This window comes from Oncorhynchus masou, chromosome 13, assembly GCF_036934945.1.
Source record: "Oncorhynchus masou masou isolate Uvic2021 chromosome 13, UVic_Omas_1.1, whole genome shotgun sequence".
Taxonomy (NCBI): Eukaryota; Metazoa; Chordata; class Actinopteri; order Salmoniformes; family Salmonidae; genus Oncorhynchus; species Oncorhynchus masou.
The window spans coordinates 64403844-64415980 of NC_088224.1; the positions used below are offsets into that span (position 1 = coordinate 64403844).

Here is a 12137-nt window from a genome sequence, read left to right on the forward strand (position 1 = left end):
CTCCAGCTCTCCTCTCCCTCTCCCTCCCCTCTCTCTCTCCCTCCATCCACTCCCTTCCTCAAGCCCTCCACTCCCTCAACTCTTCCTCTCCCTCCCTCATCTCCTCCCCTCCCTCCATCTCTACCTCCCTCCTGCCCTCCACTCATCCTCCCATCGTTCTCATCGTTCACTCCTAGGCCGTCATTGACAATAAGAATTTGTTCTTAACTCAAATCAAATCAAATTTAATTATATAGCCCTTCGTATATCAGCTGATATCTCAAAGTGCTGTATAGAAACCCAGCCTAAAACCCCAAACAGCAAGCAATGCAGGTGTAGAAGCATGGTGGCTAGAAAAAACTCCATAGAAAGGCCAAAACCTAGGAAGAAACCTAGAGAGGAACCAGGCTATGTGGGGTGGCCAGTCCTCTTCTGGCTGTGTCGGGTGGAGATTATAACAGAACATGGCCAAGATGTTCATAAATGACCAGCATGGTCAAATAATAATAATCACAGGCAGAACAGTTGAAACTGGAGCAGCAACACGGCCAGGTGGACTGGGGACAGCAAGGAGTCACCATGTCAGGTAGTCCTGAGGCATGGTCCTAGGGCTCAGGTCCTCCGAGAGAGAGAAAGAAAGAGAGAAAGCGAGAATTAGAGAGAGGATACTTAAATTCACACAGGACACCGGATAGGACAGGAGAAGTACTCCAGGTATAACAAACTGACCCTAGCTCCCCGACACATAAACTACTGCAGCATAAATACTGGAGGCTGAGACAGGAGGGGTCAGGAGACACTGTGGCCCCATCAGAGGACACCAAACAGGAAGGATATAACCCCACCCACTTTGTCAAAGCACAGCCCCCACACCACTAGAGGGATATCTTCAACCACCAACTTACCATCCTGAGACAAGGCCGAGCATAGCCCACAAATATCTCCGCCACGGCACAACCCAAGGGGGGCGCCAACCCAGACAGGAAGATCACATCAGTGACTCAACCCACTCAATTGACGCACCCCTCCTAGGGACGGTATGAAAGAGCCCTAGTAAGCCAGTGACTCAGCCCCTGTAATAGGGTTAGAGGCAGAGAATCCCAGTGGAATGAGGGGACCCGGCCAGGCAGAGACAGCAAGGGCGGTTCGTTGCTCCAGAGCCTTTCCGTTCACCTTCACACTCCTGGGCCAGACTACACTCAATCATATGACACACTGAAGAGATGAGTCTTCAGTAAAGACTTAAAGGTTGAGACCGAGTTTGCGTCTCTCACATGGGTAGGCAGACCATTCCATAAAAATGGAGCTCTATAGGAGAAAGCCCTGCCTCCAGCTGTTTGCTTAGAAATTCTAGGGACAATTAGGAGGCCTTCGTCTTGTGACCATAGCGTAAGTGTAGGTATGTACGGCAGGACCAAATCAGAGAGATACAGTGCCAATGTGCAAAACTGATAGAGACATACCCCAAGCGACTTACAGCTGTAATCGCAGCAAATGGTGGCGCTACAAAGTATTAACTTAAGGGGGCTGAATAATTTTGCACGCCCAATTTTTCAGTTTTTGATTTGTTAAAAAAGTTTGAAATATCCAATAAATGTCGTTCCACTTCATGACTGTGTCCCACTTGTTGTTGATTCTTCACAAAAAAATACAGTTTTATATCTTTATGTTTGAAGCCTGAAATGTGGCAAAAGGTCGCAAAGTTCAAGGGGGCCGAATACTTTCGCAAGGCACTGTAGGTAGGAGCAAGCCCATGTAATGCTTTGTAGGTTAGCAGTAAAACCTTGAAATCTGCCCTTGCCTTGACAGGAAGTCAGTGTAGGGAGGCTAGCACTGGAGTAATATGATCAAATTCTTTGGTTCTAGTCAGGATTCTAACAGCCGTATCTAGCACTAACTGAAGTTTATTTAGTGCTTTATCCGGGTAGCCGGAAAGTAGAGCATTGCAGTAGTCTAACCTAGAAGTGACAAAAGCATGGATTAATTTTTCTGCATCATTTTTGGACAGGAAGTTTCAGATTTCTGCAATGTTACGTAGATGGAAAAAAGCTGTCCTTGAAACAGTCTTGATATGTTCTTCAAAAGAGAGATCAGGGTCCAGAGTAACGCCGAGGTCCTTCACAGTTTTATTTGAGACGACTGTACAACCATTAAGATTAATTGTCAGATTCAACAGAAGATCTCTTTGTTTCTTGGGACCTAGAACAAGCATCTCTGTTTTGTCCGAGTTTAAAAGTAGAACGTTTGCAGCCATCCACTTCCTTATGTCTGAAACACATGCCTCTAGCGAGGGCAATTTTGGGGCTTCACCATGTTTCATTGAAATGTACAGCTGTGTGTCATCCGCATAGCAGTGAAAGTTAACATTATGTTTTCGAATGACATCCCCAAGAGGTAAAATATATAGTGAAAACAATAGTGGTCCTAAAACGGAACCTTGAGGAACACCAAAATTTACAGTTGATTTGTCAGAGGACAAACCATTCACAGAGACAAACTGATATCTTTCTGACAGATAAGATCTAAACCAGGCCAGAACTTGTCCATGTAGACCAATTTGGGTTTCCAAACTCTCCAAAAGAATGTGGTGATCAATGGTATCAAAAGCAGCACAAAGGTCTAGGAGCACTTAACTGACTTGCCTAGTGAAATAAAAGGAAAATAAATAATAAATAAATAAAGCATACTATTACTACCAGGCTATGTACCCGCATACTATTACTACCAGGCTATGTACCAGCATACTATTACTACCAGGCTATGTACCAGCATACTATTACTACCAGGCCATGCACCAGCATACTATTACTACCAGGATATGTACCAGCATACTATTACTACCAGGATATGTACCAGCATACTATTACTACCAGGCTATGTACCAGCATACTATTACTACCAGGCAGCATACTATTACTAATATTTTATGTTTACTACTGCAAGACATACAGTACTTTGTGGTGGTGAGATTATATATCTCTCTGTCTGCTATATCAGTCAGATTGTCTTAGTCAGGTTGGTCCCAATGATGTGTGACTCCTATTGGTTGTGTGATGCTGCACATTCTGATGGATTCTATATTATTGGATCAATTAGAAACCTCAGTGTTAGTTAGTCAACACAGCAGGAGTCAACCTTTCATATAACCAGGAATAGGGAGATAGAGAGGGGGGGTTGAGATAGAGAGATGGGAATCCTGCAGCCTGCTCTAACAGATGCAGCTCTCAGTTAGTCTGGCTGGCTGGTGATGATATAAGAGCAGAGTTATCTGAAGAATGATATGGTTATTTAATTCAACAGCCTGAGGCAAGCTATTAGAACATTCAGCGTCTTCCATAAACACAACACTGATTCAGGAGGAACACAGATAACAGAAAAAACAACTGTTCTGTCAGGATCTGTGCACAGAACAGTTTGGGTAGGGACGTCCCAAGGATCCCAGATAGCACAGAACATTCTGTCAGGGTACGCACCATGGATACACTGTCTGCAAACCTTGGATAACCTGTCTGCAAACCTACACATATTCGCAAATACTCTAAAATATGGAATAATTGCCAATGGGCTAACTGAACAGGCTATAGGTCTATAATACGACTGGGGGTGGCAAGAAGTGACCTGACTGTTGACTTGTTCCCCCCCTGGATCTGAACATTGTTTCCCCCTGCTCAACCCTTCATCTGGTCCGCAATCCTTCATCTGGGCCTCAAACCTTCATCTGGACCTCAAACCTTCATCTGGGACTCAAACCTTCATCTGGTCCTCAACCCTTCATCTGGGCCTCAAACCTTCATCTGGGACTCAAACCTTCATCTGGGCCTCAAACCTTCATCTGGGACTCAAACCTTCATCTGGGACTCAAACCTTCATCTGGGACTCAAACTTTCATTTCGGCCTCAGTATGAAGAGACGTGGACGGACGGGTGAGGAAGGTGCTCATGGGGAGTGGATCAGACACAGGATGTGACCTGTTGGTCTTGCACTTGCCTCTGTGGATGACCATGGAAGAATTGTCAATAGGCTAACGGAAATGTTTTGTTTTGTTGTTTTAAGAGCAACTCTGACATTCTTGCTATAATGAAAAGTGATATACAAGTTAAATATATCATTATTAGAATGACCGGTCATTCGTTCTATACCAAATAAATATTATGAACTCAATGTGGAGAAAAAGTAGAAGGCCTACATATATACTGAACAAAAATATAAACGCAACATGCAACAATTTCTAAGATTTTACTGAGCTACAGTTCATATAAGGAAATCAGTCAATTGAAACAAATTAATTATGCCCTAATCTATAGATTTCACATGAGTGGGAATACAGATATGCATCTGTTATTCACAGATACCTTAATAATGGATAATAAAACCAGTCAGTATCAGCGAGACACATCTCCTTTGCATAGAGTTGGTCGGGCTGTTGATTGTGGCCTGTGGAATGTTGTCCCACTCCTATTCAATGGTTGTGCAAATTTACTGGATATTGGCGGAAACTGGAACACGCTGTCGTACACGTCGATCCGGAGCATCTCAAACTTGCTCAATGGGTGACATGTCTGGTGAGTATGCAGGCCATGGAAGAACTGGGACATTTTCAGCTTCCAGGAGTTGTTTACAGATCCTTGCGACATGGGGTCGTGCAATATGCATTATGCTGAAACATGAGGTTGATGGCAGCAGATGAGTGGCATGACAATGGGCCTCAGGATCTCTTCACGGTATCTCTGTGCATTCCAATTCCATTGGTAAAATGCAATTTTATTCATTTTCCAAAGCTTAGAGTACCATAACCCCACCGCCACCATAGGGCACTCTGTTCACAACGTTGACAGCAAAACGCTCACCCACACAACCCATACACGTGGTCTGCTGTTGTAAGACTTGTTGGACATACTGCCAATTTTTCTAAAACGACATTGGAGGCAGCTTATGGTAGAGAAATTAACATTAAATTCACTGGCAACAGCTCCAGTGGACATTCCTGCAGTCTGCATGCCGACTGCACACTCCCTCAAAATCTGACATATCTGTGGCATTGCGTTGTGACAAAACTGCACATTTTAGAGTGGCCTTTTATTGTCCCCAGCACAAGGCTGTGTAATGATCATGCTGTTCCATCAGCTTCTTTTTGTGCCACACCTCTCAAGTGGATGGATTATCTTGGCAAATGAGAAATGCTCACTAAAAAGGGCTGTAAACAAATTTGTGCACAGAATTTGAGAGAAATAAGCTTTTTGTGCGTATGGAAAACTTCTGGGATCCTTTATTTCAGCTCGTGAAACATGGGACCAACACTTTACATGTTGCATTTATATTTTTTTGTCGTGTAAATCTCCTGAGGCATACCTACCAAGAGAAGCTGTAGATGTGTAACTCTGTCTGATAGCATGTCTGTCTCGCCCATTACAGGCCGTCATCATGAGTAAGGTTGAGAAACGGTGTGATAGCACCATCTAATGGCTTGATATGAACTTGTAGGAAACAGAAAGGGAAGGGACAGACATTCAGCACCAGTAAGAGGTTTGGACACACATACTCATTCTTTGGACACTGTGCTTACAAACCTCCAAACGAGCTTCAACGCCATGCAACACTCCTTCCATGGCCTCCAACTGCTTTTAAATGCTAGTAAAACTAAGTGCATGCTCTTCAACTGATTGCTGCCTGTACCCTCCCGCACGACGAGCATCACTACTCTGGACAGTTCTGACCTAGAATATGTGGAAAACTACAAATAACTAGGTGTCTGGTTAGACCTTAAACTCTCCTTCCAGACTCACATTAAGCATCTCCAATCCAAAATGAAATCTAGAATCGGTTTCCAACAAAGCATCCTTCACTCATGCTGCCAAACATACCCTCGTAAAACTAACTATCCTACCGATCCTTGACTTCGGCGATGTCATTTACAAAATAGCCTCCAACACGAATTGCAAAAACCCCTGAAGCTGGAGTCATATCTCCCTCTCTAACTTCAAGCATCCGCTTTCAGAGCAGTTTACCGATCACTGTACCTGTACACAGCCCATCTGTAAATAGCGCACCCAACCACCTCATCCCCATATTATTACTTACCCTCTTTTCTCTTTTGCACCCCAGTATCTCTACTTGCATATCGTCTGCACATCTATCACTCCACTGTTAATGCTAAATTGTAATTATTTCACTTCTATGGCCTATTTATTGCCCATCTCCCTACTCTTCTACATTTGCACACACTGTACACAGATTTTTCTATTGTGTTATTGACTGTACGTTTGTTTATGTGTAACTCTCTGTTGTTGTTTTTGTCACACTGCTTTGCTTTATCTTGGCCAGGTCGCAGTTGTAAATGAGAACTTGTTATCAACTGGCTTACCTGGTTAAATAAAGGTGAAATAAATTAAATAAAAATTAAATATGTTTTCTTTACTTTTTATATGTTCTATATTTTCTGTAGAATAATAGTGAATACATCAAAACTATACAATAACACATAGAGTCATGTAGTAACCAAAGGTGTTAAGCAAATCCAATCTATTTTATATTTAAGATTCTTCAAAGTAGCCACAAGAATGCATTTCAATTAACAGGTATGCCTTGTTAAAAGTTAATTTGTGGTATTTCTTTCCTTCTTAATGCATTTGGGCCATTCAGTTGTGTTGTGACAAGGTAGGGTTGGTATACAGAAGATAGCCCTATTTGGTAAAAGACCAAGTCCATATTATGGCAAGATTTGACCAAGGAGAGTGATGGAGTGCTGCATCAGATGATCTGTGATTTGGCCTCCACAATCACCCGACCTCAACCCAATTGAGATGGTTTGGGATGAGTTGGACCGCAGAGTGAAGGAAAACCAACAAGTGCTCAGCATATATGGGAACTCCTTCAGGACTGTTGGAAAAGTATTCTAGGTGACTACCTCATGAAGCTGGTTGAGAGAATGCCAAGAGTGTGCAAAGCTGTCATAGAGGCTGTCATGGGGTGGCAGGCAGCGTAGTGGTTAGTGTGTTGGGCCAGTAACCGGAAGGTTGCTATATCGAATCCCTGAGGTGACAAGGTAAAAATCTGTTGTTCTGTCCCTGAACAAGCTATTAACCCACTGTTCCTAGGCTGTCATTGTAAATAAGAATTTGTTCTTAACTGACTTGCGTAGTTAAATAAAGGTTAAGTTGAAAAAAGGCAGGTACTTCGAAGAATCTCAGACATATTTAACACTTTTTTGGTTACTACGTCATTCCATGTGTTATTTCATAGTTTTGATGTCTTCCCTATTATTCTACAATGTAGAACATAGCAAAAATAAAGAAAAACCCTTGAATGAGTAGGTGTGTCCAAACTTTTGACTGGTACTGTACATCTGTATTATCCAGGGGGAGTCGGCTTGGAGGAAGACATGAGTCCGTTAAATCTAGACCAGCTTCAGATTGGATCATACAGGGTTGTATACATTTTTTTTTTAATTCTGGGGGACAATCTCTGAAATTATGTTCTGAAATAGTTTCTTAAAAGTACATCAAAGAAAATGTAACATTGAGGGCAATAAAACAAATGAGATAAGACAAGGTATTGATCAGAAACCATAAAGACCATTTAAATCATTAGTAGTCATCAGGATAAGCAGTACAGGGCATTAAGCCTAATTTACACCCTATCCAAGTACACAACACAAGCCATTAGAAATTTTCGTTCTTGCATTGTGTGCATGCGTAGGGTATACAGTTCACATTGAGTTAGAGATTAGAACACCTCCTTTATAATGAACGGTTGACCAACATGTTTCTGATGTTCGTCTGTTGGTGGCAGCGGTGGGATGTGTTCATGTGTTTTTAGGTCTGGAGCCACAGTGGACATAGCACTCAGAGGCACTGAGGCACGCAATGAGACACATCAATGATGGGCCAGATCAGGTGTCTGTTCAGAAGCTAACAGACACCAGTATGACGGTAACATTGTCAGCACATCCTCTTCTCACTGCCTCGTTGGCCAGTCTCTGACATGCTGCTTCATAGTGGCCTTCTTCCTCAGTCTGTCCCTCCTTCCTCTCAACACTCCCATTCTGAAAATACCCGCAAAACAGTGTCACACACCGCAGCAAACACACATCATGAGACCTCTTTTATCCATAAACACACATTGTGAGCATGATGTATACCTGCAAGACGTTGAGAACGTATTTAACAGCATCCTCTGCAGAAAACACTTTAAACAGACCATCACAGCCCAGGATAATGAACCTGAGAGAGAGAGAAAAAAGAGAAAGAGAGAGAGTTCACCCATCAGTCAGCCAACAAATTCAATTAGCTTTTCCAAGCCCACATCATGTCAGTTCAGTGACTACTTCAAGGAAGGGAGTAAAAGAAAATGCATTTACAAAGTATTGGAACGGGGCTCGGCTGGGAGTACCTGGCATAGTGTTACCTGTCATTGGTTAAAACCGTACATGTCTTACTGATCATTGGTTGAAAGAGTCAGTGTCTTACCTGTCATTGGGTGTAAGCTGACAGCGTCTGAGGTCAGGTGTGGATATGACTCCAATGCGTTTGTACTGTCCATCTCCTATAGACCTGGACACTTCCAGCACCCCAAGAACTCTCCCATCCCTGCAGCAACATACACAGCAGCAACCATGGATAAAGAGTTGATTAAATAGTTATTCCTCCTCACAGAGCAGGTCAAGGACATCACCAGTACTTGTTGATGGTTTTTTCCAGGCACAGATTTACAGAGAAAAGATATGAAAGCCCAGTGAAAGCCCAGTACCTCACGGTGCCCCCCGCCCGCTGGATCCTCATGCGCTCCTCGTAGATGGTGGGGTTGTGTTCCTTACTCAGTGCCAGAGTGACACACTTCCTATCTCCGCCCAGCATTTCCTGTTCCATCCGACAAAGAACCGCCTACAGAAAGAACAGAGACACAATGTTACAGGTGAGGAAATGTACTACAACGCAACAGAATAAAAAAAGCCACTTCCTATGGCAATATCATCATAGATGATGGCTAAATAAACAGGTTAAAACTAAGGTTATGTATAAAATTGCACCCTATTCCCTAGTGCATTACTTTAGCCAAGGGTCAATAGGGCACTGGTCAAAAGTGGTGCACTATATACGGAATGTGTGAGCAGAGGAGCACCTTACCCTGCTGTCTCCCAGGTTGGCTACATACACCATGTCATCCACCACTAACATACAGGTGGCTGTAGAGCCATCCTTCCAGGCAGGCTTCCTGTGGGACCAGACCAAAAACACTGTACACATCACTTCATACATTCATTCATGTAGGACAGATTAGCTCATCAATTTATAAGGCTTTGAAAATACTCCCAAATGGCACCCTATCCCCTACATAGTGCACTACTTTTGATCAGGGCCCATTGGGAAACAAAGCTATATAAGGAATAGGTTGTAATTTGGTTGAATTTCGGACTCAACCATAGTAATGCACAGACATTCAAAGCACTTACTAGACATCCGTGTTGCCTCCCATAATGTTTCATTGTTCCGGCTTAACACGTCTGTACGTAATAAAATGTCAGTCTGGTAAAGAGGAACTCCGATCACTACCTACATCACTGCCTTATCCGCTTGAATAAAATACCAAATAGTAGAAAAAATTACAGAGATTTTTAATGAGTGCATTTTGCAAGTGGCTAGTTTACATCAACTACCAACTCACTGAAACCACAAATTTCGGTTTTGAATAAAGACGTTCTGGCATGTTTGCCTCGTGATTTGTTGGGAGAGTTGTCCGTCTTCCCTTATCGTAGTTACCAAGAGAGTGTGTCATATCTACCAGAACCTAGTCACTGCTGTTGCCTAGGGTCGGGTTTACAAGACTAAGCACTTACTGGCTGGAGGCTTTTTTCAGGAAGTCTTCATCTGTTTGTCGGAAGGTGTCTAGTAGGCACTTCTTCACGAGTTTGTCCAGGTTCTCAGTTTCTACTGTGGGAGGAGACACACAATATGCATTAGATATTGATGAATCTTCTAGAATATTGTGAAGAGATAATACCACTAGAAATGAAAGCCATGTTTATTGAGGATGAATAAGCATGTGATCTGAGTCATTTTTGAAATGATTTAACCAGGCAAGTCTGTTAAGAACACATTCTTATTTACCATGACAGCCTATCCCGGCCAAACCCAGACAATGCCGAGCCAAACACGGCTGGTTGTGATACAGCCTGGAATCGAACCAGGGTCTGTAGTGACGCCTCTAACACTGAGATGCAGTGCTGCGCCACTCAGGAGCCAAATCTCAAGAATTAACTCATATATATTGAATATGTGAAGAGATAACACAACAAATAAATCCGGCCCAGTATTTTGACAGTGAAGAGGAGATCTGAGTCTTTCCATTCACCTTTAGGGAACTTCAGGGCCAGAGTGTGGTGAAGATGTTCTGCAGCGAAGCGAGAGGCTCTAGCTCCTCCATGGCCGTCGAACACAGCGAAGTAGGCCAGACGAGACCTTCAACACAGACAGTAGTGTACGTCACTTCACTGGAGCACACCATCGCACCTTCCAGGTCCTAACAGACTGACACTCCCCTATGTTATAGAGAAGGGGGCTTAGGATGTCTCCCAAAAGACATTCTTACCTATATAGTGTACTACTTTTGGAGGGTCTGTTCAAAAGTAGGAAACTACATATGACTGGCAATAGGGTGCACTTTGGGACTCATCCTTGGGACTTACACTGTAGTTGGAAGGGTGGACAGGCAGGTTTTCATGTCAGATAGGAGAATGTGAGCGTCCTGCATCTCCTCTCTCTCTCCCCTCCGAGCGGCTACATACCCCTTCAGTATAGGCACACCTGGGGACACAGAGAGTGATCACTTTCACTCAGAGATTGATCATCTGGGGACACAGAGTGATCTCTCATAGCTAGTAGTAACTTTACACCCAGACACAGACAGACAAGACAAACATAAAATAAGTGGCATACTGCACATTCATGTGGAAATGTCGAAAACCTTTACAAACTTTCTTTTCTTCTAGTTTTTGTTCTTCCAACACCTCATTATCATCAGGTGCGTCTCTTTTCCTCTTGGACCCCCTGTCCTCCAGGGGTGATGGACATGTCTTCTGTACCGAGGCTTCACCTGATGCAGGACGAACCGGGACAGACAATGAAGGGAAAAGATAGCTATTCAGTCATCCACGACTAACTGTCAACTACCCAGTTTAGCAGTTCCAGCTTAGCTAACAAGTAACGTTTGATAGCTAGTCGGGAAGCCCACTGCACTGGGCCTATCAAATTAATGACTAGCTATTCTTATAAAAAATAAACTGTTAGGTGATATTTGTTCAAGTAACGTTAGCTCGATAGCTAGATTTGGTTGCTCTCTGTGTGCTACATAGCAGTTGACTTGCTAACCCAAACAAGGCTCGCTAACGTCACATAATTGACTAATGTAATGTTAGCAAACACGTTATAGTAGAGGCTGGTTTAGCATTAGCAAGCTAACGTTATTTGATTACGACACCTTGAAACATGTTAAATGTGTAATTCGTGAAACATGTTTAAAGTGACATATCAAGTTATCTACCTGCGGTTTGGGTTGGTTCTGGAAGATCGTCAAATAAATCCATATTGAAGAAGGCGCTTTCGCTGGTTTGCTGCTTCTGGCTTCATTCAGGGGCGCTCGCAAATAGTAGCTAATGAAAATGTAGCAAATGAACAACATTAGCACATCTGTATTATTTCATTGTGACGTATTTTCAAAAAGTTTTCCTATTTTCTATGAACATTTAGCTAATTGGCTAGTCCGATATGTATATGGTCTAATAAAAAATATAAATGAAACTTTTCGAATTACGGAAAACATCAGCTATTACTTCAAATATCAATATGATTCACTATGTCAGCGTTGGTGGTATAGTGGTGAGCATAGCTGCCTTCCAAGCAGTTGACCCGGGTTCGATTCCCGGCCAACGCAAATTTTTTTGTAATACTGTCTGATCTCGCATGCTTTGTGAAAATCATTTGGCTGTAAGCTATATACAAACCATTTTCTACATATTTTTCCCCAATCAATAACCGACACAAAAGTGCCAACAATGCAACATTGAATGAAGATGCTCAAAAAGGGTTGTGATATAGCCTTCAACCACCTGGCGACGCCCGACGATTTTGGTCTCTCGTCGAACTCGAAAGTTATGTCAAGCTTTG

General features: G+C 42.8%; 1 protein-coding gene and 1 non-coding gene across 3 annotated transcripts; one reads left to right on the forward strand and one right to left on the reverse strand.

The window, feature by feature from the left end:
* Positions 1-7398: 7398 nt before the first annotated feature.
* Positions 7399-11757, reverse strand: ilkap (integrin-linked kinase-associated serine/threonine phosphatase). 2 transcript variants are annotated; one of them, XM_064982730.1, is made up of 10 exons: positions 11515-11757; positions 10939-11067; positions 10661-10778; positions 10327-10433; positions 9812-9902; positions 9102-9189; positions 8725-8858; positions 8445-8564; positions 8117-8198; positions 7399-8020 (listed from the first exon to the last, which is right to left on the reverse strand). In XM_064982730.1, exons 1-10 carry the CDS (start codon positions 11555-11557, stop codon positions 7880-7882), a joined length of 1053 nt encoding a protein of 350 aa, XP_064838802.1. In that variant the 5' UTR covers positions 11558-11757; the 3' UTR covers positions 7399-7879. The 2 variants fall into 2 exon arrangements, with proteins under 2 accessions (XP_064838802.1, XP_064838801.1); XM_064982729.1 differs by having other exon boundaries at positions 9812-9905; positions 11515-11756.
* A 75-nt stretch (positions 11758-11832) lies between these two features.
* trnag-ucc (transfer RNA glycine (anticodon UCC)) lies at positions 11833-11904 on the forward strand. The gene has a single exon. It is a non-coding gene; the product is annotated as a tRNA-Gly (tRNA).
* The last annotated feature ends 233 nt before the right edge of the window (positions 11905-12137 follow it).

Excerpts from the sequence above, each read along its gene's own strand:
- ilkap (XM_064982729.1), bottom strand. The coding sequence starts at position 11,557 with ATGGATTTATTTGACGATCTTCCAGAACCAACCCAAACCGCAG. Across the intron at positions 8,859-9,101 it reads CCAACCTGGGAGACAGCAGG|GCGGTTCTTTGTCGGATGGA; the intron begins GTAAGGTGCTCC and ends TTCTTTCTGTAG. Across the intron at positions 8,199-8,444 it reads CAGCTTACACCCAATGACAG|GTTCATTATCCTGGGCTGTG; the intron begins GTAAGACACTGA and ends TCTCTCTCTCAG.